The sequence below is a fragment of the Acipenser ruthenus genome, chromosome 4 (assembly GCF_902713425.1).
Source record: "Acipenser ruthenus chromosome 4, fAciRut3.2 maternal haplotype, whole genome shotgun sequence".
NCBI lineage: Eukaryota > Metazoa > Chordata > Actinopteri > Acipenseriformes > Acipenseridae > Acipenser > Acipenser ruthenus.
The window spans coordinates 54,387,031-54,411,859 of record NC_081192.1 but is presented as its reverse complement, the minus strand read 5'-3'; the positions used below and the strand labels follow the sequence as shown (position 1 = coordinate 54,411,859).

Genomic DNA, 24,829 nt, shown 5'->3' with positions numbered 1-24,829 from the left:
TGTGTGTCTGCTCGCGGCCTACCTTCAGATGATGTGGTTTACATTTTGATTGGTCTCATCTGTTACAGGAAGCCAAAGAAGAAAAGTCCTTATTTATTTGCCCTTTGTGTGAAAAGAACTGCATGACACAACACCAGCTAACTATGCACATTCGACAGGTAGGCCAACTTGGATGTATGGTTGTTTTAGTGGTATGTGTTTAGTTTCCGGATGGATAATTTAGTTTGTTTCTATAAATAAAAAAAAAAACATGCTTTTACTGCTCGGCAGACACCATTGGATTTGTCAGCATCATAAACCATGGAAAGAACATCTTTGCCTCAGCTATTCACGTGTGTGAGTTTGCTCACCACCTGCTCCAGAAGGTCAGATAGTGAAATGTTGACGAACAAAGACACATCCTGTACACAGGAGGCTGTGTGGTCCAGTGGTTAAAGAAAAGGGCTTGTAACCAGGAGGTCCCCGGTTCAAATCCAACCTCAGCCACTGACTCACTGTGTGACCCTGAGCAAGTCATTTAACCTCCTTGTGCTCCGTCTTTTGGGTGAGACGTAGTTGTAAGTGACTCTGCAGCTGATGCATAGTTCATACACCCTAGTCTCTGTAAGTCGCCTTGGATAAAGGCGTCTGCTAAATAAACAAATAATAAAAATAATAATAATAATAATAAACAAGAATAAGATTCCTGAGTAGATCAATCTGAGTGCTTTTCTTTAAAGCATAATAAAATGTGAGGACATGTGACAGAAATACAATGATTCTTGGTTGTAAATCTCCCTCCCGACCTGTGAGGGCGCTAAGCAGCGAGAACAGAGTTCTTTGGACGGGCTGGTCTGACAGTTCTTTCCCAGGGTCGGGAAGTCGGCCAGTTTGGATGAAGGCGAGCCTCCGTTGCAAGAATGCATTGACCCGGAAGGTAAACGATGTGGCAGCCGCAGATTGGAGAGGCGGTTGCACTCGTTTACCAAGGGGTCATGTGTGACAGCACAAAAGGGGACGGAGAACCGCAATCTGTTCCTTCGCGTTTGGTTTACAATAGAACCGAGAAGCACTGAAAGAGACCGCGTGAGAAACAGTATCGTGAGTGTTGTGTTTTGTTTGTTTGTAATTGTCTTGTCTTGTTTGTTATATTACTAGACGGCTAAACATGTTTCCAGAGCTGTCGCCAAGGGCCAGCACTAAGCCGGGACATCACTTCACCACTGTCACTAAATAAACTTGTATCGCCCACCACGAGCACTACTGCACGTACCCAGGACTGGTGACTGTGTTAGTATTATTGTGGGACGGATATTGTGTTTATTATTTGGGACTGTAATCCCGTTAGTGTCTACCCCGTGCAGTACACATTGTTGTGTATTGCCGGGGATTATTGTTTTGGTCACCAGACCTAGATAAAAAGAAAATAAAGTAATTTCCAAATAGGATTACAAATCTCTGTGTGTTTCATTACCGCACTGCATCACCCCTGCACCTGCATCCACTCAGCCACTTTGACACGCGTGGTGTTAGGTGTGGGATATGGATCGGAAAGCACTGGTGAAGCTGCTGGAGGCGCTGGACAGCAGATGGGACGCAGAGGAGAGAAGGAGGGAGGAGCATTACACTGCACTCATTGAACAGGTACGGCTAGCACTTTCCACAGCACCAGCCCCTACAGGAACACCAGCAATGTCGGCACTGAAGGCTCGGGCGATGAAGATGACAGCGGAGAATGACCCAGAGGCGTACCTGGTTGCGTTTGAGCGGCTGGCTACCACTGCGTCATGGCCGTGGGAGTTCTGGGCAAGACAGCTGGGACCCTGCCTGATCGGGGAGGCTCAGGCAGCCTGCCAGGCTATGAGCGACCTCAACGCCACCAGTTACGACCTGGTCAAGCTGGCCATTCTCAACATTACGGCAGAGACCCACAGGGTATGGTTCAGGGAGTACTCAAGATCCCCAGAGACACGCCCCAGGGTGGTTGCGGAACGGTTGTGTGACCACATGGTACACTGTCTGACCCTCGAGAAGAAAACCAACCTGCAAATGGGGGAAGCAGTGGTTGTGGAGCAGTTTTGACATGTGGTCGGCGCTGATACCCAAGCTTGGTCTCCGTAGTCTCCACCCAGACTGGGATACTGTCGGTTCCCGCCCTTCGGAGCAGCTGAGCCCATCCTCTTTCTCCTCCGCCACCACCACCACCATCAGCCCCGGGACCCAGACCTCCGAGACCGCCGACCTCAATGGGCCCCCTTACCACCAAGGTTGGCCCCCAGCTGGGGTAGAGGTGCTGCCCCTGCCCTGTTGCTATACCAGCAACAGGACAGATATCTAACCATTGCTCCCTCTGTCCCCCCAACTTGTTTTAGGTGCAACCAACAGGGACATCTGCCCAGGTCATGCCCCACTGCCATGGAGTGTGACGTGGCCGCGTGTAATTGGGCACCTGAGATAGGTAAGCGTGGGGAAAATGGTCGGGAGGGGCCTTGTATGGTTGATGTGGTTCTAGGTAATGTGAAAGCCCACGCATTAGTGGACACAGGACGTGAGCAAACCTTGATTACAACAGCTCTCTTGGGCGGTGTGTCGTGGCAGCCACGAGGTCAGGTGGCCATCTCCTGTGTCCATGGAGACATGGCAGCATACCCCACACTAAAAGTATATTTATCAGTAGGACCAATAAAACGTCACCTGGTAGTAGGGGTGGCGGAAAGGTTGCCACATCCAGTTATTCTGGGCCGAGTCTGGCCAAAATTTAAAGAATTAATGCAAATAATGCCAGTCTCAGCCGCACACGTAAACGTGGCAGAAAAAAAGAAAAGGGAACAAATTGGTGAAAAACAAGCTGAAATGTTTTCTCCTATTTTCCGTCCTAGAAAAACGAATAAAGAGAGAAGGACCGCAAAATGGGAGGGAGCATCACTGAGACAAGGCTGGGGTCTGGTGGGAGAGTGCTCGGATGGTAATAAACGCCAGTCAAAGGGAGTCAGAACGCAGTGTGGCCGAGAGGGCGAGGTTACTGGGCCATCCAGGGCAGATGCTACTCCAGCCCCTCTCAATAGCCTGGACATGTGGTACTCAAGCGCGGACATAGTGTGGGGCCAACATAATGACCCGTCACTAGTGCATGCTTGGGGGCAGGTCCAGTCTGTTGAAGGTAAGAATGTTGATGGCGCTGGGGCGCTAGTATATCCACACTTCAGTATCAAGGGGCAGTTACTGTATAGGGTAAATCTAGTCACGGGCACGGGACAGCCTGTAACACAATTATTGGTTCCCCCGTCTTGTCGGACCGAGGTCATGAGGCTGTCGTATGATATCCTTTTTGCCGGGCACCTCAGAGCTGACAAGACAAGGGAATGGATATTGGCTCGATTCTATTGGTTAGGTCTTCATACTGATGTGTCGAAATATGTAGCCACATGCCCAGACTACCAGCGAGTAGCACCGGGTCGAGTGCGCCCTGCCCCTTTGTTCCCACTGCCGATTATTTCCACTCCTTTTGAACACATTGCAATGGACATAGTGGACCCTGTGCTACCTTCTGACTCCGGGCATAAGCATATATTAGTAGTGGTAGATTATGCAACACGATACCTGGAGGCAGTTCCATTGAGGTCCACTAGTGCCGCTGTAATAGCCACAGAGTAGGGATCCTCAAGGAGATTTTGACTGATCATGGGACCAACTTTTTGTCTAACACGTTACAGCAGGTATATAAAATATAAAAAATACATCCCATCAGGACGTCTGTTTATCATCCACAGACGGACGGATTGGTGGAACACTTTAATCAGACCTTGAAGCAGATGCTGAGATGTTTTGTAACGGAAGAGCAAAAACATTGGGCATTGCTTTTTCCCTACCTCCTTTTCGCAATGAAAAAGGTGCCGCAGAGTTCGACAGGGTTCTCCTTCGAGTTCTTGTACGGCCGACAGCCTTGCGGCATCCTCGATCTGTTGAGAGAGGGGTGGGAGCACAAAGGCTCATCCAAAAACGTAGTGAATTGTGTGCTCCTACTAAGAGATCGTCTGGATTTTTTCAGTCATTTGGCCCAGGACAACCTCAGATCGGCTCAGCACCGGCAACAGCAGCATTACAACAAAAATGCACTATTTCAAACCTTTCGACCAGGAGACAAGGTAATGCTGCTACTTCCCTCGTCAGAATCGAAATGACGTTGTAAATGGCAGGGGCCATATGAAGTGATTCGGGCTACAGGAAAGGTGAATTATGAATTTAGACAGCCTGATCGCCGTAATGAACGTGAAATTTATCATGTAAATTTATTAAAGCCCTGGCAGGCAAGGGATGTCTTATTTATAGCCCCAGGCAATGTAGAGGATGATTTAGGCCCCTGTCCAGAGACTCCTAGCACAAAAATTATTTCGATTGGGGAACAATTGGTTCCAGATCAGAGACTGATGGACCAGGTTTTACGCCCACATCATGAATATGCAGCAGCGTATATTGATGATGTGATGATTTTACAGCTCCACCTGGAGACAGCATTTGGCTAGGTTTACAGCCGTCCTTCAGTCTCTAAGGGTAGCCCGGCTGACAGCTAACTTGAGAAAATGTGCGTTTGCCAAGACAGAGACTCAATATTTGGGATTTTTAATGGTAAATGCAAGGGTGAGACCCCTGGTCACCAAAATCCAGGCTTTGGTCGACGCGGCGATCCCCAAAACCAAGACTCAGGTGAGGTCACTACTGGGATTAGCCAGTTATTACCACCGCTTTATCCCCGAGTATGCCACAGTGGTTAATCCTTTAGTTGACCTCACCAAAAAGAGGGGCGTTTGATACTATTAAGCGTAAACTTTGCCAGGCCCCCACCCTTATCACACCTGATTTCACCAAAAGATTCATCCTCCAGACCGATGCGTAGGACGTGGGTTTAGGTGCTGTCTTGTCCCAAAAGGTAGACGGGGTAGAACACCCGATACTGTATCTCAGTAAAAAGATGCTACCTCGGGAGCACAACTACTCCGTAATCGAAAAAGAGTGTTTGGCCGATAAATGGGCTACTCACTCTTTACGATATTACCTGCTGGGACATTTATTTGATCTTGTCGCAGACCACGCCCCACTCAAGTGGTTAAGCACAATGAAGGACAGCAATGCCTGGATAACTCGGTGGTATCTGGCATTGCAGCCCTTCATGTACTGCATGGTACACTGTGCTGGGAAAGACCATCAAAAGTTTTTCCCGGGAGGGGGAAGTAATGGGAAAGATAGATTCAGCCGAGTGTTCCTTCGGCTCCACTCTGAGTGGTGGGATATGTGACAGGAATACAATGATTCTTGGTTGTAAATCTCCCTCCCGACCTGTGAGGGCACTAAGCAGCGAGAACAGAGTTCTTTGGACGGGCTGGTCTGAAGGGTCGGGAAGTCGGCCAGTCTGGATGAAGGCGAGACTCAATAATGCATTGACCCAGAAGGTAAACGATGTGGCAGCCGCAGATTGGAGAGGCGGTTGCACTCGTTTACCAAGGAGTCATGTGTGACAGCATAAAAGGGGATGGAGAATCGCAATCTGTTCCTTCGCATTTGGTTTGGTTTACAATAGAACCGAGAAGGACTGAAAGAGACCCTGTGAGAAACAGTATTGTGAGTGTTGTGTTTTGTTTGTTTGTAATTGTCGTTTGTTAGATTACTAGACGGCTAAACACGTTTCCAGAGCTGTCGCCAAGGGCCAGCACTAAGGTGGAACATCACTTCACCACTATCACTAAATAAACTTGTATCACCCACCACGAGCACTACTGCACGCACCCAGGACTGGTGGCCGTGTATGTATTATTGTGGGTCAGATATCGTATTTAATAGTTGGGACTGCAATCCCGTTATTGTTTACCCCGTGCAGTACACATAGTTGTGTATTGCCGGGGGATTATTGTTTTGGTCACCAGACCTGGATAAAAAGAAATTAAAGTCCTTTCCAAACAGGATTACAAATCTCTGTGTTTCATTACCGCATTACACCGCCCCTGCACCTGCATCCACTCAGCCACTTTGCCACAGGACCTTAACATCTTTGTGGATAAACCCAGGTTTTACCATCTGGCTGATGTTTGTGGCTTTGTACTTAGTTGACACGTTTCTCCATCAAATGCTCAAGGACAAATGAGCATGGTGTTCTGGGTTGAGATTAGAAGTAGGTAGGTCAGAGTGGTGGGGAAGCACAGCATGCAGTCCTTGATTTGAAGGTGATGGTGAGTTGTTGTTTTAAGCTAGTGTAGTAGCCATACTGATTTTAAATAACAGTTTCAGGCCACTGTGTTGGTTTATCTAAAATTAGTGAAGTGAAAAACAATGACCTGGGACTGTCTTTTGAAGTGGCTTGACTCTCTCTGTGCAAAAAAGAATATATATCTGTCAAATGTTACACTAGAAACAGGAGATACACAAAACAACTACAGCATTTTGTAATCTGACCAATAGACTGAACAGGTAATGAGAAACATAATAAAATAAAGTTTGTTAAACTTAGACTATAATAGAATATGTCTCCTCTATTAAATATCTTGGGGAGAAAAAAAAAAATTCTAAGCAATCTTCCCTTCCTGCAGCACAACTCTGACAGCGGCGGCGCAGACCACTCGTGCAGTATCTGTGGGAAGTCGCTGAGCTCAGCAAGCTCCCTGGATCGCCACATGCTGGTGCATTCTGGAGAGAGGCCTTACAAGTGTAGTGTCTGCGGCCAGACCTTCACCACCAATGGCAACATGCACAGGTCAGTACCAGTGAGCTAGAACCAGTTGTCTGCCAAGTGCTGCACTGCAGGCTGCTGTACTTAAAGTACACAAGTCACCCATACATTTGTACATAAATCTAGAAAACCGCTACTCCAATTGAGAGGAATAATATATGTATGTCACAATTTCATTTGTACATGTACATTCCATGGGTGTAGGTAAAAAAAAAAAAAAAAAAAAACCCTCAACACTTTGAGTTGTGATCTGTTTCCACACTGCTGGCTCTAAGTTGGATTTGTAAAGTTCAATCTGGCGAGAAGTGCTTGCACAATAAGCAGGTAGTTGAAAAGAAGCAGGTCACTTGGCTGAGCAGGGCTGCTGTCTCAATGAAGAACATAAACTTGCCAGTAGTGATGGCAAACTCTGAGGGTTCTTGAGCTATTTTAGTTTGTTTTAAAAGAGGACAATTTTGGTATCACGTAATTCCAGAAAACAATTTACTTTATACAATGTTAAGTTTTTGAACAACACATTATCCAAAACATGTTATTTTCAACCTTACCTAGTATACCTGACATACACAGACATTCTACTGAACTTGTTGAGTGAATAAACCTGTGCTTATGTTGCTGGGAAGGAAAATGTTGTATTACACTAGATTATATGGGATAAAGACCTTTTTGGTCTAATAGTTGCCTATTGCATGCTTGTATGGAAGTGTGGGTAAAGTGTACATTGCTACTGCTTATGATATACCTGCTCTATGGAAAAAGCTTTCCATGACAAAAAAAATCCAGCAACGCTGACTTTGAGTAAGACACTTGATTGAGATCTTGACTTACTATTATTTATGATTGAGTGTATTAAGGCATGTATTATGTAGAGTCGAGTACATACCATGATCTGTTTGGTGTGTGCTGCTGTATATCCAGATTCAACATGAAAGCAAAAGATGGAAGTACCTGTAGGTTAAAAATCAAAGTGCAGGAAGGCTTTTGATAAAGCTTTGTGTATGAAATTCAAAATGCTTGACTGCATTCACATGAACTGAATTTAAAGTCCAATGTTTATAAAAGAAAAAAAGTAGAAGTAAGGGGTCCTTCAACTTGATCTAGTTTCTTAAAATTAAATACAACTTTTAAAGTAATAGTAAAGGTGCACAAAGTACAACCATAAATACAAAATGCCATAGAGTCCATTGAGTTGTTTGTTTTTAAGAATTAATTTCAAATAGTGGGGCTTCACAGTAGAATATATATACAGTGCTTATAGTAAGTATTCACCCCCCATGGATGTTTTCACAGTTTGATGCATTTAAATGTTTTTTTTTCCTTGGATGTACACAACCTACTCAACACTTTCAATGTGTGAAAAAATGGGGGGAAACAAATCAATTAAAAATAAAAACCTGAAAGGTCTTCATTAGATAAGTATTCACCCCCTTTGCTATGACACTCCTAAGTAAGCTCAGGTGCAACCAATTGCCTTCAGATTTCACACAATAACTTAAATGGAGTCCATCTGTGTGCAATAAAAGTGGTTCACATGATTTCAGATTAAATACACCTGTTTCTGTAAGGTCCCACAGCTGGGTAGTGCATTCGAAAAAAATATACTACCATGAAGACCAAGGAGCTTTCAAAACAACTCTGGGATAAAGTTGTGTAAAGGCACAGATCAGGGGAGGGGTATAAAAATATTTCAAAGGCATTGAATATCCCTTGGAACACAGTCAAGTCGATCATTAAGAAGTGGGAGGTATACTGCACCACCGTGCTCCCAAACTGAGCAGCCGGGTAGGAAGGGCATTGGTCAAAAAAGCTAGCAAGAGGCCAATGACAACTCTGAAAGACCTACAGCATTCCATGGCTGAGATAGAAGAAACTGTCCATGTGTCAACAATAGCTCAGGTACTCCATAAATCTGGCCTGCATGGAAGAGTGGCAAGAAGGAAGCCATTTCTGAAAAAAGCCCATGTAAAATCCCGCTTAGAATTTTCAAAAAGGCATGTGGGAGACTCTGGAAAGATGTGGCAAAAGATTCTGTGGTCCGATGAAACAAAAATGTAACTATTTGGCCTAAATGCAAAGCGTTAATGTCTGGTGCAAACCCAACACAGCACATCACCCAGGTAACACCATCCCTACTGTGAAGCATGGTGGTGGCAGCATCATGCTATGGGGATACTTTTCATCGACGGACTGGGAAGCTTGTCAAGGTAGAGTGCAAAATGGATGGAGCTAAATACAGGCAAATCCTTGAGGAAAACTGCTTCAGTCTGCAAAAGACCTAAGACTGGGACGGAGATTCACCTTTCAGCAGGCAATGACCCCAAGCACACAGCCAAAGCAACACTGGAGTGGCTTAAAAACAAGAAAGTGAATGTCCTAGAGTGGCCCAGTCAAAGCCCGGGCTTGAATCCGATTGAGAATCTGTGGCAAGACTTGAAGATTGCTGTCCACCAACGATCCCCATCCAACTTGACAGAGCTTGAACAATTTTGCCAAGAAGAATGGGCGAAAATTGCACGATCCAGATGTGCAAACCTGGTAGAGACTTACCCCAAAAGGCTGTAATTGCTGCCAAAGGTGGTTCTACCAAGTATTGACTCAGGGGGGTGAATACTTATCTAACCAAGCAGTGTGGAGTAGTGGTTAGGGCTCTGGACTCTTGACCGTAGGGTCGTGGGTTCAATCCCTGGTGGGGGGACACTCCTGCTGTACCCTTGAGCAAGGTACTTTTACCTAGATTGCTCCAGTAAAAAAACCAACTGTATAAATGGGTAATTGTACGTAAACAATAATGTGTAAAAATAATGTGATATCTTGTAATAATTGTAAGTCGCCTTGGATAAGGGCGTCTGCTAAGAAATAAATAAATAAACCAAGACATTTCAGTTTTTTATTTTTCTTAACTGTTGTTTCACAATAAAAATTCTCTTGCCTCTACAAAGTGTTGAGTAGGTTGTGTAAATCAAAAGGAAAAAAATCCCATTTAAATGCATTTCAGGTTGTAACACAACAAACTGTGAAAACGTCCAAGGGGGGTGGATACTTACAATAGGCACTGTGTGTGTGTCTATATATATATGTATATGAGAATCTGTGGTTGAAAATCCTGGCCTGTGATTGGTTAAAACCTCATCATCAGAGCAAAAATAGATTAAACTATTGCCCTGACATCCTTACACCATCGGCACTCGCAAAAAGAGAAAATGTCTTCACACCGATTCTGTGATTTAACAGAAAATGAATTACAAAACATAATACAAAAGAAAGCTGCTCCAAACACTAAAATGGTGATTAACACGTCTTGCCACTGTTTTCTGACAAGCCGATGTAAACAAATATGACGACCGGGACATAAACGGGATTATGCAGCAGTCAGCAAGCCGCACGGAGAGCTGGACGCCAAAAAAACCTTTATAACTGCTGTATGCGGCATGAACTTCAAAAACATTTTCTGTTTATTTATTTACTTATGATGTATCCTGCGGCTTTGGGCATTATAGCCCCGTCGGTAACAAGAGTCTTCCCTCGGGTCAAACGTTTTCCACTATAGCCCTCCTCTCTAGTACATAGTTACTATATATCTATATCTAGCGAAATTATATATATATATAAAGTTCTGTGTTCTGTGTTTTAAAGAAACCAACACCATTTTAGAACAGTTTAATAAATTAAGAACAAAATAATTTATTAAAATACAAAAAGGAACCAAAATGTTGCACGATGTAATCTCTTTGTCATAGAAGCACTACTTTGGGAAAAAAAAAAAAACATTAATATACTCATTTCTTGTGTTCTTATGTAGTGTAACTGGCCCTTGTTCTGTGCTATACTACATATTTAAGCCTGTTTTGTTGATAATTAACATTAAGTTTGAAAACACAAGCTAGCAATCTAACAAACTTAAAGTGACATTTTTAAAAAGTATTTTATAGTATTAGATTTTTTCTTTCCCAGAAACTACAGTAGTTTTTACGAGGTCCTGTCGACTCCTTTCTTTGGTTTTCCTGAGGACATTTAAAGTGAAGTTCCTTTTCTTGTGAATGAGGTCTAGGATGAGTGGTCGGTATTGGGTTTCATATGAAATTGAACTGCTGCCATACAACAGCATATGCGATTCATGCATTACTTAAACAACATCTATTGTGAATAATTACATTATTTATTTATCAGTATATGTTATAGAGAATAATTGCTAAACTATAAGCTTTTATCTAATACTTGGTGGGCATTGTTTAGTGTATAAGAAATTCCTGACTTCGCAATTCAAACCATGATATTACTAAATACTGTAACTCCTACTGTATGCACACTGCTTAATAAAAAGCAGAACTGTTGAATAAAATTTCAAGTCCAACCCAAAGATAATTAATACAACAGCTGTGGAATTAATGACCTGCCAAGCTGTTCTTTTTAAGAAAATGTGTTCTTATATTATCTGAAAAGGAACTGCTTCTGCACATTCACATTTTATTATTGTCACTTTCTACACGGAGCTAAATGCAATGCGATTGAAAGATAACACAAGAGGAGGGTTTGGGGAATTGAATGTAATGGGTGTGGCAGTTGTTTGAGAAGCTGGAGGAAGTGGGAAGATGGCTTTAAACCCTCCCAGTAATGGTATCTTCACCCAGCAGGCTTTGCTGATTGGAGAGATAAACACTGGCTTCCTGTTCAGTGGTACATGTTTAACTACCTACATCTTAATGGCACAATAAATAAATATAAATATAAATATGCATAAATTACAAGGAAAGTAGAAAATAACCTCTGGAATGAATGAAGATGCATAGCTTTTTTTTTCTTTCATAAGGGCAGGACTTTATGAAGTGCTTTGAAAGGGTGTGTGTTACTGTAAATGGTTCACTCACATGGGGTCCTTGGCTTACTGTTTAAAACATGTTGTCAATCCTGTTTGCAAATGAGGAAATGTGAAGCAATAGACATGCAACCTAAAAGCCCTACTGTGGTGGTATACTTTTACATACTTTCATAGGCACTAACTAGGCTAGAAAAGCTTCACAGATTCACTTCAATACCTGTTCTTTGTTGTATCAAAGTGTTTTTTTGCAGAATTGAAACAGTTGTTGATATGCTGTCTGTGTGATATGCTAGCTGACTTGAGTTAGGTTTTTGTATTTATTTAACCATGTTTTTTTTATTAGTATAGCACACGGTACATCATGTTCACAGTTTACTTAGCTGCAGAATGTTTCTTTTAGGCCTTCCAATTTTACAGAAAAAGAAACCACCACAAACGTGGGTACTTTATCTTTAAAATCTGTAATGTACTTTATGCTTGTTAGGGCCACAAAGCAAACTAATGAGATAGTTTCTACCAAATTAATATAGTAAGTGAGAATAGGTTTAAATCTGTTAGTAGATGCACGCTCTCTGCAGTTTCAGCATCTTTCTGTGCTCAAGAGAATATGGAATGCAAGTAAGTAGCAACTAGACATATTGAATGTAGTAACAAAGATCCATTGTTTTTAAATAAATTGAAAAACTAGTAAATATTATGAGTAGTATTAAAGTAATTATGAATTACTGAAGATGTAGCTGGTGATTAGTTATGTGTAGTTATATAGAAACCACCGCAGTGTTGTGAACTCTGGAGTTAAAAAAAAAACCCAAATACATCTCTTTGCCTTGTGGCATTATAAAGCATTTGGCGAGTACTTTTTTTTTTGGTATACTTGCCAGCAATACCTTTTACTCTCAAGAGCGTGTTTCCTTGGTACAACCAAAAATAACCGCAGAGTAAAGGTTGCCTGCAGTAGCTGCATGTGCCGTGTTTGTATCTAACTCCCTTACTGGTTGTACTTAAAACTGCAATTGAACTAAAACAAAACAAAACAAAAATATGCCTCATTGGACCCTTTCTTGATTTTTAAGTTGGAACTATTTCAGAATGTGTTGTTAGCTTTTCCTACAGTGCCTTGCGAAAGTATTCGGCCCCCTTGAACTTTGCGACCTTTTGCCACATTTCAGGCTTCAAACATAAAGATATGAAACTGTAATTTTTTGTGAAGAATCAACAACAAGTGGGACACAATCATGAAGTGGAACGAAATTTATTGGATATTTCAAACTTTTTTAACAAATAAAAAACTGAAAAATTGGGCGTGCAAAATTATTCAGCCCCTTTACTTTCAGTGCAGCAAACTCTCTCCAGAAGTTCAGTGAGGATCTCTGAATGATCCAATGTTGACCTAAATGACTAATGATGATAAATAGAATCCACCTGTGTGTAATCAAGTCTCCGTATAAATGCACCTGCACTGTGATAGTCTCAGAGGTCCGTTTAAAGCGCAGAGAGCATCATGAAGAACAAGGAACACACCAGGCAGGTCCGAGATACTGTTGTGGAGAAGTTTAAAGCCGGATTTGGATACAAAAAGATTTCCCAAGCTTTAAACATCCCAAGGAGCACTGTGCAAGCGATAATATTGAAATGGAAGGAGTATCAGACCACTGCAAATCTACCAAGACCTGGCCGTCCCTCTAAACTTTCAGCTCATACAAGGAGAAGACTGATCAGAGATGCAGCCAAGAGGCCCATGATCACTCTGGATGAACTGCAGAGATCTACAGCTGAGGTGGGAGACTCTGTCCATAGGACAACAATCAGTCGTATACTGCACAAATCTGGCCTTTATGGAAGAGTGGCAAGAAGAAAGCCATTTCTTAAAGATATCCCTAAAAAGTGTCGTTTACAGTTTGCCACAAGCCACCTGGGAGACACACCAAACATGTGGAAGAAGGTGCTCTGGTCAGATGAAACCAAAATCGAACTTTTTGGCAACAATGCAAAGCGTTATGTTTGGCGTAAAAGCAACACAGCTCATCACCCTGAACACACCATCCCCACTGTCAAACATGGTGGTGGCAGCATCATGGTTTGGGCCTGCTTTTCTTCAGCAGGGACAGGGAAGATGGTTAAAATTGATGGGAAGATGGATGGAGCCAAATACAGGACCATTCTGGAAGAAAACCTGATGGAGTCTGCAAAAGACCTGAGACTGGGACGGAGATTTGTCTTCCAACAAGACAATGATCCAAAACATAAAGCAAAATCTACAATGGAATGGTTCACAAATAAACATATCCAGGTGTTAGAATGGCCAAGTCAAAGTCCAGACCTGAATCCAATCGAGAATCTGTGGAAAGAACTGAAAACTGCTGTTCACAAATGCTCTCCATCCAACCTCACTGAGCTCGAGCTGTTTTGCAAGGAGGAATGGGCAAAAATTTCAGTCTCTCGATGTGCAAAACTGATAGAGACATACCCCAAGAGACTTACAGCTGTAATCGCAGCAAAAGGTGGCGCTACAAAGTATTAACTTAAGGGGGCTGAATAATTTTGCACGCCCAATTTTTCAGTTTTTTATTTGTTAAAAAAGTTTGAAATATCCAATAAATTTCGTTCCACTTCATGATTGTGTCCCACTTGTTGTTGATTCTTCACAAAAAATTACAGTTTCATATCTTTATGTTTGAAGCCTGAAATGTGGCAAAAGGTCGCAAAGTTCAAGGGGGCCGAATACTTTCGCAAGGCACTGTAACTGCAGTCAAAATGCCCTGCAGGCTTAAAGGGTGAGCAATACTTAGAGGCTTGTTGTGCTGCCTTGGTTTACAGTGGGTTGATGTGGCCTGCATTTGAACACAAGGATTTGGACTCCTTTCATAAGGTAACTGTTCACACCTGAGGCCAAGCCCTTAGCAAACCCCCTGCTTTGCACAATGCTTTATACCACTAACCACATACATGTTTTTCTGAAGCTATTTTTAAAATTGGTAAGTCATATTTACCTAATTTCCACCTATTTTGTCTACTAGAAGTGTATCTACAGTAGGTTTTAGCAGTTTGTCTTGATATAGTAAATTTATATCAGTCTGTTTATAGATAAATACATTGGCTAGTTTCCAAAGCAAAACTAGAAGTTTTGAAAGGCTTTATCCTCTCTCAAGTTATGACTTTAGGAGTTGTACATATTTTCTTTCAGAAGCCTGCACAAGCAAGGGTAGTTGTCAGTGCAGGAACAGGCAGCCTGGGCTTTGCTTGCTAATAATAATGTAGCCTTGCCATTTCTTTACTTTTACACACACACACTCAGGCTTCATAAATTAACTTCTCTGTAGTTTCACATTAAGGCACACACCTTGCAAAACCAGCACAGCCAGTTCAGAACCAACATGATGTAGCTAGTCGACATGATTGTCCCTGGCTACACTTGTTTTAATCTGTCAACGAGCTTTGACCTTTACCCTGAGAGGCTTAGTAATCAAATCCAGCCGATAGCACCTCCCACTCACCTTGTATACTTCAAGGTATACCACACTCCAGATTAATTTAGAGTGCTATTCCTGTCTCTCTATTAAAAAAAAACGGTCATGTTTTTTTAGCTTATTAGCTGTTAACAAACATTGGCTGAGTTTACATGCACATTAAAATCAACTCTACAGTCATGACTGCGTGACGTTGTCACGTGAATACATCATGAAACAGCAAAAGAACATCCTTTGGTCAGCGCGACTTTATGGGCAGGGTCAATCGCTTTCACACAATAAAAAGAGCTGTAAAAACCCATGTAAACCAGAGCAGGAATCATGCTTGTGTGTCACGAGATTTCAGCAGTCAAGATCCTGTTTAACTGACGGAATCTCACGTTATTCCTCAGCAAAGCCGTACCAAACCACACACACACACACACACACACACCCCTACACAGACAGACAAGAAAGAATGCAAAATACGCCACAAATGAAACCTCTCGTATAGCCTATTATTTATGTATAAATGCATGTTGTTAAGCACAACTAAGTGAACTTTTATCCTCATATTAATAATAGTAGTATTTTCTTTCTATAATTCTTTTAAGATGTCCCAGGAACAACAGAGCTCCAGCTCTTCTTCTACCGCACAGAACTGGGATGAATTGTTAGCATCAATTGGCATATTGTGTAATAAGTAATGGATATACAGTGCCCGCCCCCCCTGCTATAACGTAGGTCTCAGGGGACACACAATATGAGCATTATAACTGGAGAGCGTTATAAACTGGGGGGGGGGGGGGGCGCAGGACACATAACAACACATCTGACTAAAGTATCAAATAAAATAACTCCCTCTCTATAAGGCACATATAGTGAAGCAATAATGTAACTTTCCAGGGCTCCCGAGTGGCGCATCCAGTAAAAGCACTCGCAAGAGTGCAGGATGCGCTCTATAGTCTGGACGTCGCCGATTCGAGTCCAGGCTATTCCACAGCTGACCGTGGACGGGAGCTCCCAGGGGGCGGCGCTCAATTGGCCGAGCATCGTCCGGGGGGAAGGGAGGTTTAGGTCGGCCAGGGTGTCCTCGGCTCACTGCGCACCAGCGACCCCTGTAGTCTGGCCGGGCGCCTGTGGGCTTGCCTGTAAGTTGCCCAGAGCTGCGTTGTCCTCCGACGCTGTAGTTCTGAGGCGGCAGAGTGTAAAGAAGCGGGCGGCTGACGGCACACGCTTCGGAGGACAGCATGTGTTCATCTTCGCCCCTCCCGAGTCAGCGCAGGGGTGGTAGCGGTGAGCTGAGCCTAAAAATAATTGGGCATTTCAAATTGGGGAGAAAATAATAAAAACTAATTGGCAACGACTACATTTTTTAAAGAAAAAAAAAAAAAAAATTTTAAAAACTTTCCGTGAATTACCCACTCATCAAGCATGGTGGTGCGAACTAAAAAACAAGTAAGCAAACCCTAAAAAACAAATCTTTTATGAAATCCCTAAATATCCTGGTAGTCCGTTGGTCACCCAGTCACAGAAAAGTTTTTTCATCTCCTGCCAGTGGTATCATTTCCAAAACAGTTGCACCAGTTTAATGATATTATGGTTTTTTGGGGGGTTAAGCCTGCAGTGATAGAATATCCTCAGGAACAGAAAGAGCTGCACTGCTTCTGACAGACCAGCAACATATAAAGACACAACACTGCAAATGGATATAAATAAATGGCATGCAAGATAATCTCCTTTTAGTACATTCGTTGGCATCTGTGCCTATGAATAGTAAACAAATCCTGCTTTGCAGGTTGTACTAAGCCAGTGGTTTTCAAACTTCTTCTAGTTTGGAACCCCATTGAAGTGACTTGGGTCTGCCAAAAAAAAAAGACCCCTGCGCCAAGCAGTAAGCCAGTAAACAGAAGCACAGCACATACTGTACATAACACCAACTATAAACAGACTAGCAAGTCAAGGTGGCATCCTCCAGACTCTGATGACCCCTTTACTTTGTTCCCCAATGAAACCTTAGGAGATCCGTTTTAACTCCATGCAAGATTGCACCATTGTGAATGCGTGACCGAAACTCCATTGTTAAAATGATGAGCAACTCGCATTACGAAAGGAGTTGTGAGTGACCCATCTGTGAATCACTGCTCTGGTGTGTTACAACTAATTCTAACAATTAGGGAGTTCAAAAAAGGGTTAATTATGTGTCCAAACTGTGTAGCAAAGGTTTTCCTTTTAAGTGCATTTTTTTTCAATTGCTACCAAATTACTGGGTAGTTAGACTACCAAAGCTCTTGAGCAGCATAATTGTATATATTCCTACTGTTTTACTATAAAAGCTGAGCTGAAACTTGAACCATTGATAAGCTTAGACCTTTTATGGTGAAACAGCCCCCCTCCTGCCTCATGTTGAAGCACAAGCTTCATTGCATGCATTTTGGAGCTTAATGGTCCTTGGAGGCTCATTTTACTCAATTCCCTGTTTACATCCACCAGGCAAAGCCGATTGAGAGATATAATCATCTAGACTGCCTGTTTATGGTAGAAGCCCTCAGATTTGATGGGCTTCATTCAATTGTTCTAAATGGTGTTTATATCAATTAAACAGACCCCAATGTGGATTCAGTTCTTTTTATTACTTACTCCATACTAACAGGATCAAAACATGTATTTCATTTACAATACTACTTGTCACCATAAAAGAGACAGGGTGCCGTTTTGGTAAAAACAAACACATCTGCACATATTTGTGACGGCAACAAGCAAGTTACAGCTCATCTCCAGCTATCCTGTTTTAGTCTTTTATATATTTCAGGCAAGTTATATAACAAAAGGTATAATAACTTTATCAGATAGTTTCCTGTTAAAAATGAATTATTCCATGGCAAATTAGGACACCCCAAACACAGCGGGTCTGCTGAAAACCTAAAACTGTGACCCTCTCTAACTTTTGAACCACTGGTCCAATCAATTTGAAAAAACACCATAGGTAACAAAGTTTCATTAACATCTGAGACAGTACTGTGTTAAAATTACCCTTGGGTGTCCTGATTTGTCACGGAATGACACCTGCATGTTTTTGTGGTTGGCATGTGCCTCAATTATAGCCTATTCTTGCTACCTATCATAACGTTTTGAAAAGGTAATTGTGAATGAAGGGAATGCCAGTAATGTGGTTTAACACAGTGTTGATTGGTTTCTGAAACCACCAGTTTGTGTTGTCCAAGTGCAAGGGGCTTAAAACATGTAACCTGAATGGCAGGAGTACAATTTACTGTCTGGAATAATACATCATTTTATATTGGCCACTGTCGACTCTATTTTCACTTTTTATCCAACAAGTGAAACCCTTGCTGGTGAAAGGGTCAATCTCATGACCTCTACCAGTGTAAACCCAGCCACTCCTCCACTAAGCCATTGAGGCTTCTAACATCCCCCCCTGTGTATTTGGTACTATTGGCACTTTGGAATTTAATGAATTCAGCCATTTGGAGACTGTTCCTCTTTAATCTTCAGAAACACTGCCTTTATGTACCTTTTGCGCTAGGAGTACAGTACTTGCCACCTGGGTGGTTCCCTATTTCTAAAAACAACAACAAAAATAGCACAGTGGAGCGAGTTTGCAAAGACAGATTCTTAAATAGTGTGACACTTTTGCATGTTCATATTCCAACATTGAAAATACTGTACTATACAGACCTTACAGAGGAAGATGTTTTTTTTTAAATCGGGGTTTGAAAGGCAGGGCCATCTCTTTAAGCATGAAGCTGTTATTTTAACTTCATAGATGAGAGGGCGTTGCATGTGATAGATGGGCAGCAGCTTAATCAGCAGTCATAGCAAACTCCCTGTGTTTAGATGCTGTTCTGCGAAAATGTTCTTACAAAATGTGTTGTCTCAATCTGGTACAGTTTAGCTTAAACAAAGATATGAAGTACTCTTCTTGTTACTCTGGAGAGAAAAAAAGACACTTTAGAAAGACTGGTGTAATGATACAAGTGGACTACTGACATTTCATGGGCAGCAGTGTGGAGTAGTGGTTAGGGCTCTGGACTCTTGACCGGAGGGTCCTTGGTTCAATCCCAGGTGGGGGACACTGCTGCTGTACCCTTGAGCAAGGTACTTTACCTAGATTGCTCCAGTAAAAACCCAACTGTATAAATGGGTAATTGTATGTAAAAATAATGTGATATCTAGTAACAGTTGTAAGTCGCCTTGAATAAGGGCATCTGCTAAGAAATATATAGTAATAATAATATTCATTTCTATTTCTATTTCAGGCAGCTAATAGCTACATTGAGTAACCTAACCCTCACTTTAGAATTTGCTCAGTGTGCTAGGGCCTTTTATTACCAAAAATACATATGAAAGGGCCTCTTCAGCATCTCTTAATGTACTCTGCCATTTTCCACTGTTCATTATAATTCAGGGAAAACTGTTGAAGTACCCAACTACAGGATGTAGGATAAAGTATTTTTGACAGCGGCTCATACAAGCTTTAAATTCCAGGCTAAAAAAAAACAGTGCATTACAGAAATCATTGCCATACTAAGGTTTGTAACTGACATATTGTGATGGTTTACCTATCTTGGTTTTACCTTTTACCTTCAAATCCTGAATAGAAAATGACTATTTGTAAAAATGTATTATTTCTAGAATACTATATTTAATGCCCTGAAGAATACATTAATTATAACTGTCAAGCTATCTATTTAACTTACGTTTACATTTAAAGTAACCAGATCACTGCTAATATTTAACAGTTTAGAGCCAGATATTTTGGCCTTTTGACATAATTCGTTCTTTAAATAATCAGATTTGGTCATAGTGATGTTGGGGCAGTGACAGGAAGACTATTGGAATATGGTTCTATTTATTTTATGGGTTCTTTCAGGCACATGAAGATCCATGTGAAGGACCCCAGCACTGCAGTCCCCTCCAGCCCTCACTTTCCAATGAAGCGCAGGAGGCTGTCAGCCAAGAGGAAGCTAAGCCACGAAGGGGGGCATGAGAAGACAGAGGAGCCACGAAATAAGAAGGTGGGTGGCTTGTGTCCGCCATATTGCAAACAGGAGCAGAAACCAGACCTTTCTCATGTTTATCAGTTGGTTACTTCCAGTTTTACAGCAGGACTTTTTTTTTGTTTGTTTAGTTAGTTCATTTGTTCAAATGACCCCTCAGAAATATAATTGAAAATGTTTGTTGTTTATTAAGACATTTAGCTGTAATAAAGTATTATAAATTACTATTTCATGATTCCTTCTTTTTCCTGTATAGCAGTGATTTGAAATGTCATGTTATGAGTTCAATGCCTACATTCTGTTATATCTGTATTTATACAAATATAATAGTTCCTTGAGTTCTGTGTCTGGTAGATATGTCTTTATTTCTGCCAGTACTACAAGTTCATGTTAGGAATACAATAAAATTAAAAGCTAAAACTCTTGCTGTAGGAATGACTTCAAGTAAGTGTGTGTGTGTGTGTGTGTGTTTATACCTATCGAAGTGCATTTGTATATTTAATGTGTGTTATGTATTATGCCACCCCATAATCATGTTAAGAAATGCAAAACCGACAGCTTAGAAGAGTATTCTTGTCTTTGCCAAATGAAAGTGACCATTTAGAAGCACAGTACTAAGGATGCTAAAGTTGTGCTTTCTTTTGCTTTTCCCCAAAGGTAGCAGAGGACAGCCTCGCTGACGAGCAAGAAACTAAAGCAGATGAAGAATTATTGCACTGTCCCATCTGCTTCAAGACATTTATATGCAAATATGGGCTAGAGACGCACATGGAGACTCATCCTGATACCACACTCAGGTAAGATAACAGTGAGGCAAACTTGGCACACTGCTGTTTGTTTATCTCGGACAAACCTTCCCATTTTACGTCTGCTTTTACTTTAAGTGAAATGAGTTCAGAGGCGCTAGTTTCAGTCCTGGCTGGTAAGGGGCCCCTGAGAAACTACCCTAGCTTGCACGCATAGCCACTTTATTGAGCAGCAGGATGGGCAAACACATAAGCTGAAACCCCATGGACACTGGCTGCTCAGAAAGATCCCAGTATTGGCGTACACTGCTAAATAGTGTGTTCTGGAAGCTGAATCCCCCAAATGGCAGTTTACCACAACATGAGAATAGTTTTCAAAACCTGTGAAGTATCTGGTATGGTATTAATCCCATTACAATGCTGACTAAATTATTTTATGTTTTGTTATAGTATCCACTTAATTTGCCACATTTGTATACGTCTAACTTAAGGTCATAATAAAGCCTGGGGGTCATATTTCACAGGTAGAACAGTGAATGGTATGGGGAGGATGTTTCTAACAAATTTGCTGGCTGGCACTGGAGTCAAAGAAAGGGAAATTTGGAACAGATACCAATGTGTGAACTCGTACCTGCTTCTTAAAAATATCCTTTTGAGATGGCATGTTTCTGCAGATTTCCAATTTGCATACTTGCCAGAACTTCCACTTGAAACTCATCTACTTGTATAGTTGTCATCATTAACTGCCAAAGGACAGTAACAGTTGTCCTCCTGCAGTTATTTTATGCAAATTAACTATTTGGCAGTACTATATAAAATGTGACATATTGCAGAGATTAGAGGGAAAATAAGTTTTAAGGGTTGTTTGCAGAAAATGAAATGCTTACCTATGGGTTGTTTTTGTTGCTTTTTTGGTAATGTAATTGTTACTTATTAAACACAAATGGGGAAAGAATACTGAGGTGCCAATAGGTTTTCTGGTTAAACTGCTAAATTTACCTATACTGTAGATCAGATTTTTTTGCTTATAAGGCACCCTTCTCGACCTACCTTCATAATTTTTGTTTAGAACGGTGTTTAGGGGGCACACTGCTTTCCAGAGTGTACTCTGAGAGAGCTGCGGGAAGGGCGGTGTGAACGAGATAAGTGGCAGGGAGAGAGCTGCTTCAGCATGTCAGCACAGAGTTGCAGAACCTGTCTTGCTGCAGGGCATGTTGTTCCCACCCAGGCTATTCAAAAGGAAACGGCAAAATCCATGAAGCTTTGCATACTGGGGGTTGGCACTAAACATATTTATGTATCACTTTTTTTTATAGAACTATAAAAAGGTGTAGGCAAATATAGTGCCATTTTAAAAGCAAGGTAGCCAGGCAAACAGATCATGTTTATATAACATTCATAACCACCCCAAAGTGCCTATATAATCAATAAATACATTATGGACAGTGTAGTATTAGTTGTACAAGAGTTCTCTAAATATGTCAACTATAATGCATAATGTATATTACACTGTATATAAGCATGTCAATTCAAGTACCCTGGTAAACTGCACTTAAATAAACAAAGTTGAGTTTTTAATGTACTTTTTGCTGCTCTTCATGCATATTAAAAATGTTGGTATTACAACTCTAACATGGTTTATAGTATTCTGGTTAACTTTGAGATTGGAATTGAGAAAATAACAATTATATATCCATCTATCTAGTGTTGTAGTGGTAAATAAAAAAGTGGGTAAACTCCCCTATTGCAGTGGCATGGTAGGAACTTGGGTTGACCATTGTTTCCGGGGTTTTTTAATTGGGTTAGGACACCAGGGGCAAAAAATGAAAGCCATTAAAATGCATTTCTGACACTCAGTTCCACAGGGACAGCGACAACACTGTTTTAAGAATGACTTTGGTTTTGTGAATACCACAAACTAAAAAGAGTCTCCAAGGCAAACAAAATGCACACATTATAAATGTCAGAACTCTGGAAAACCTTGTTTTAAAAAATAAATAAATACATAAATAAATAAATAAATAGTTGAAGCCCTCTCCCAAGAAAATTAAATAACCCAATGCCTCCCCCCATCCAAGTAATTGTTGTTCAGCACTGTTTGTTACCTGCTACATTAATTGTGGGTGTCCGCTGAATGACTGAGCGGGGGTGGATTAATCTCAACACCGGCCCTGTTTCTGGAGGATTTATGATCGAGCTGGAATGGTTTATTCAGAACACACGCTAAACTAGCAGCGACACAAGTATCACCTAACTCAAGTCTTTTGTACTGTGAAAATGTGCATCATATCAGACCATCTTTTTAAAATAAACACAAAAATTCTATAGTCTTTTTCAGACTATGATATCCATGTTGTAAGTATCCACTGCACAATGGCTGTGCATCCAGTAAACCAACAACAACTATTCTGCATTGAGACTAACACAATGTTCATTTGTCAGAATAATTGGACACCACTGACTCAGTGGCATTGCTGGAGTACACAACAAATGCATGTTAGGTTTTTTAATCTCAAAAGCAGTGCTTAACGGACCTAATAAAACATTTAGTATAATATATATACCCGACGCTGCGCTTCACATGAGCAGTTCTGTGAGCGTTCTTTCAAGGGCTAGGATGAAGACTACTAGCACCGCTCTGCAGGTCCAGTGTGCCGAACAACAGAACTAGGACTGTCAAGCGCTTGAAAAAATTAATCGTGATTTTAAAATGTTTAAGATGTATTCTGTGATACTGGAACTAACAGATACAAGTAATAGTCTTTCTATCCAATTAACTGTTAGAAAGTTAAAGAAAAATAAGTAAACTTCACATACATCAATCCATAATGCAGTTCCATGACTAACTTTCTATTACGGTATGTTGAGAGGGTCAAGACAGAGGGCGATTTAACACGTGTTCTAAAATTAATCTAAAAAAAAAAAAAGAATGCATTAATCACAGAAATTAACTGAGATTAATTGACAGTCCTAAACAGAACATTACAGAACATAAACAAGCAGTCACAGAACACTCACACAAGCACAAACAGAATGCGCAGTCCAGTCATGGTAGCTAGTTTTTGGGGTACTTTTAAGTTGTGGTTTTTTTGGGTAGATTTAATGAGTTTTATTAAAGGTGAATACAGTTACAAAATTGTTTTAATTTAACAAATGGTCAATGTCGGCCCCCTGCACACAAGCGTTAGGGTAAGTCAGTCACAGTTATCAGGGCAGGGGGGTGACATCCTACGGGAGTCGGGACGGAGGAATATGGAAAGAAATACCGCAAATACTGTGAAAAAGAAAAAGGTTTAAAAGAATGGATTAGGGGTGTACCTGGCTATGAGGCGAAGGCGGCTTGCAGATACTGTAAATGTGAACTCCAAGCACATCACAGCGATCTGGTAACTCATAGTAAACTGAGAAGCATGTAAGAAACGCCTCTCCTTTTTCAAATGTGCAAACTTTATTTGACACAGGATTTAGTCAACTGTCAAACATATTTGAATTAAAGCTGGTAGCCCATATTGCTTATCACTGCAGATCAATTGAGATGCATGGTTGGGGAGGCTTTAGGGAAGTTAAAAACTATTTGAAGTTTATGTGTGTTTAACGGCAAACCTTGTCAGCGTTTTCAAAAAAATCCCAATTCGGCTCAATATCCGGATGCTGCTCCATATTAGCAGTGATAAAAGCGCAGCACCACGCTTACGTCATCAGTGTCTGTTTCAGGCAGAGCGTCCTGGTCGCTAAGGTGACACAGCTGAGAATTCTTCCTCTTGACATCCCTTCTGGTGTTGTCAGAGTTTCACTTTCGGTTGCATTTTCGTTAGCACTCTCCTCAACTACAGAAACCTCAGCTTTTTTGAAGTAACGTTGTATTGTTGTGCACAGTATCCAACAGAGACATTTTATTTACACTGAATTAAGTAATCGCCTTTCTCTTTCCAGCCATGCTTACTGTTGCAGTCAGTGCTGGGGGGGGGGAGGCAGAGTAAGCTAGGAATAGTGCAGTAAAATAAAAAACACAGATAAAAAAAATTAAAAAAAAAAAACAAAAAAAACGATTACTCACTTTTACTATTACCCTTTGGTCTCTTATTTGTCTTTTTGTAATTTCTGAA

General features: G+C 41.3%; 1 protein-coding gene across 6 annotated transcripts in view; it reads left to right on the top strand.

Annotated features, from left to right (window-relative positions):
- The window catches only part of LOC117400325 (ras-responsive element-binding protein 1-like), an 80,610-nt gene that overhangs the window by 35,332 nt on the left and 20,449 nt on the right, over positions 1–24,829 (top strand). For 5 of the 6 annotated variants that reach the window (XM_059022554.1, XM_059022553.1, XM_034000118.3 and 2 more), the window contains exons 4-7: positions 69–158; positions 6,558–6,721; positions 19,851–19,995; positions 20,635–20,774. In XM_059022554.1, coding sequence (XP_058878537.1) covers positions 69–158; positions 6,558–6,721; positions 19,851–19,995; positions 20,635–20,774 — 539 coding nt within the window. Of the gene's footprint in view, positions 1–68; positions 159–2,297; positions 2,438–6,557; positions 6,722–19,850; positions 19,996–20,634; positions 20,775–24,829 lie in introns of those variants that run through there. The other variant, XM_059022557.1, reaches the window with a different exon arrangement.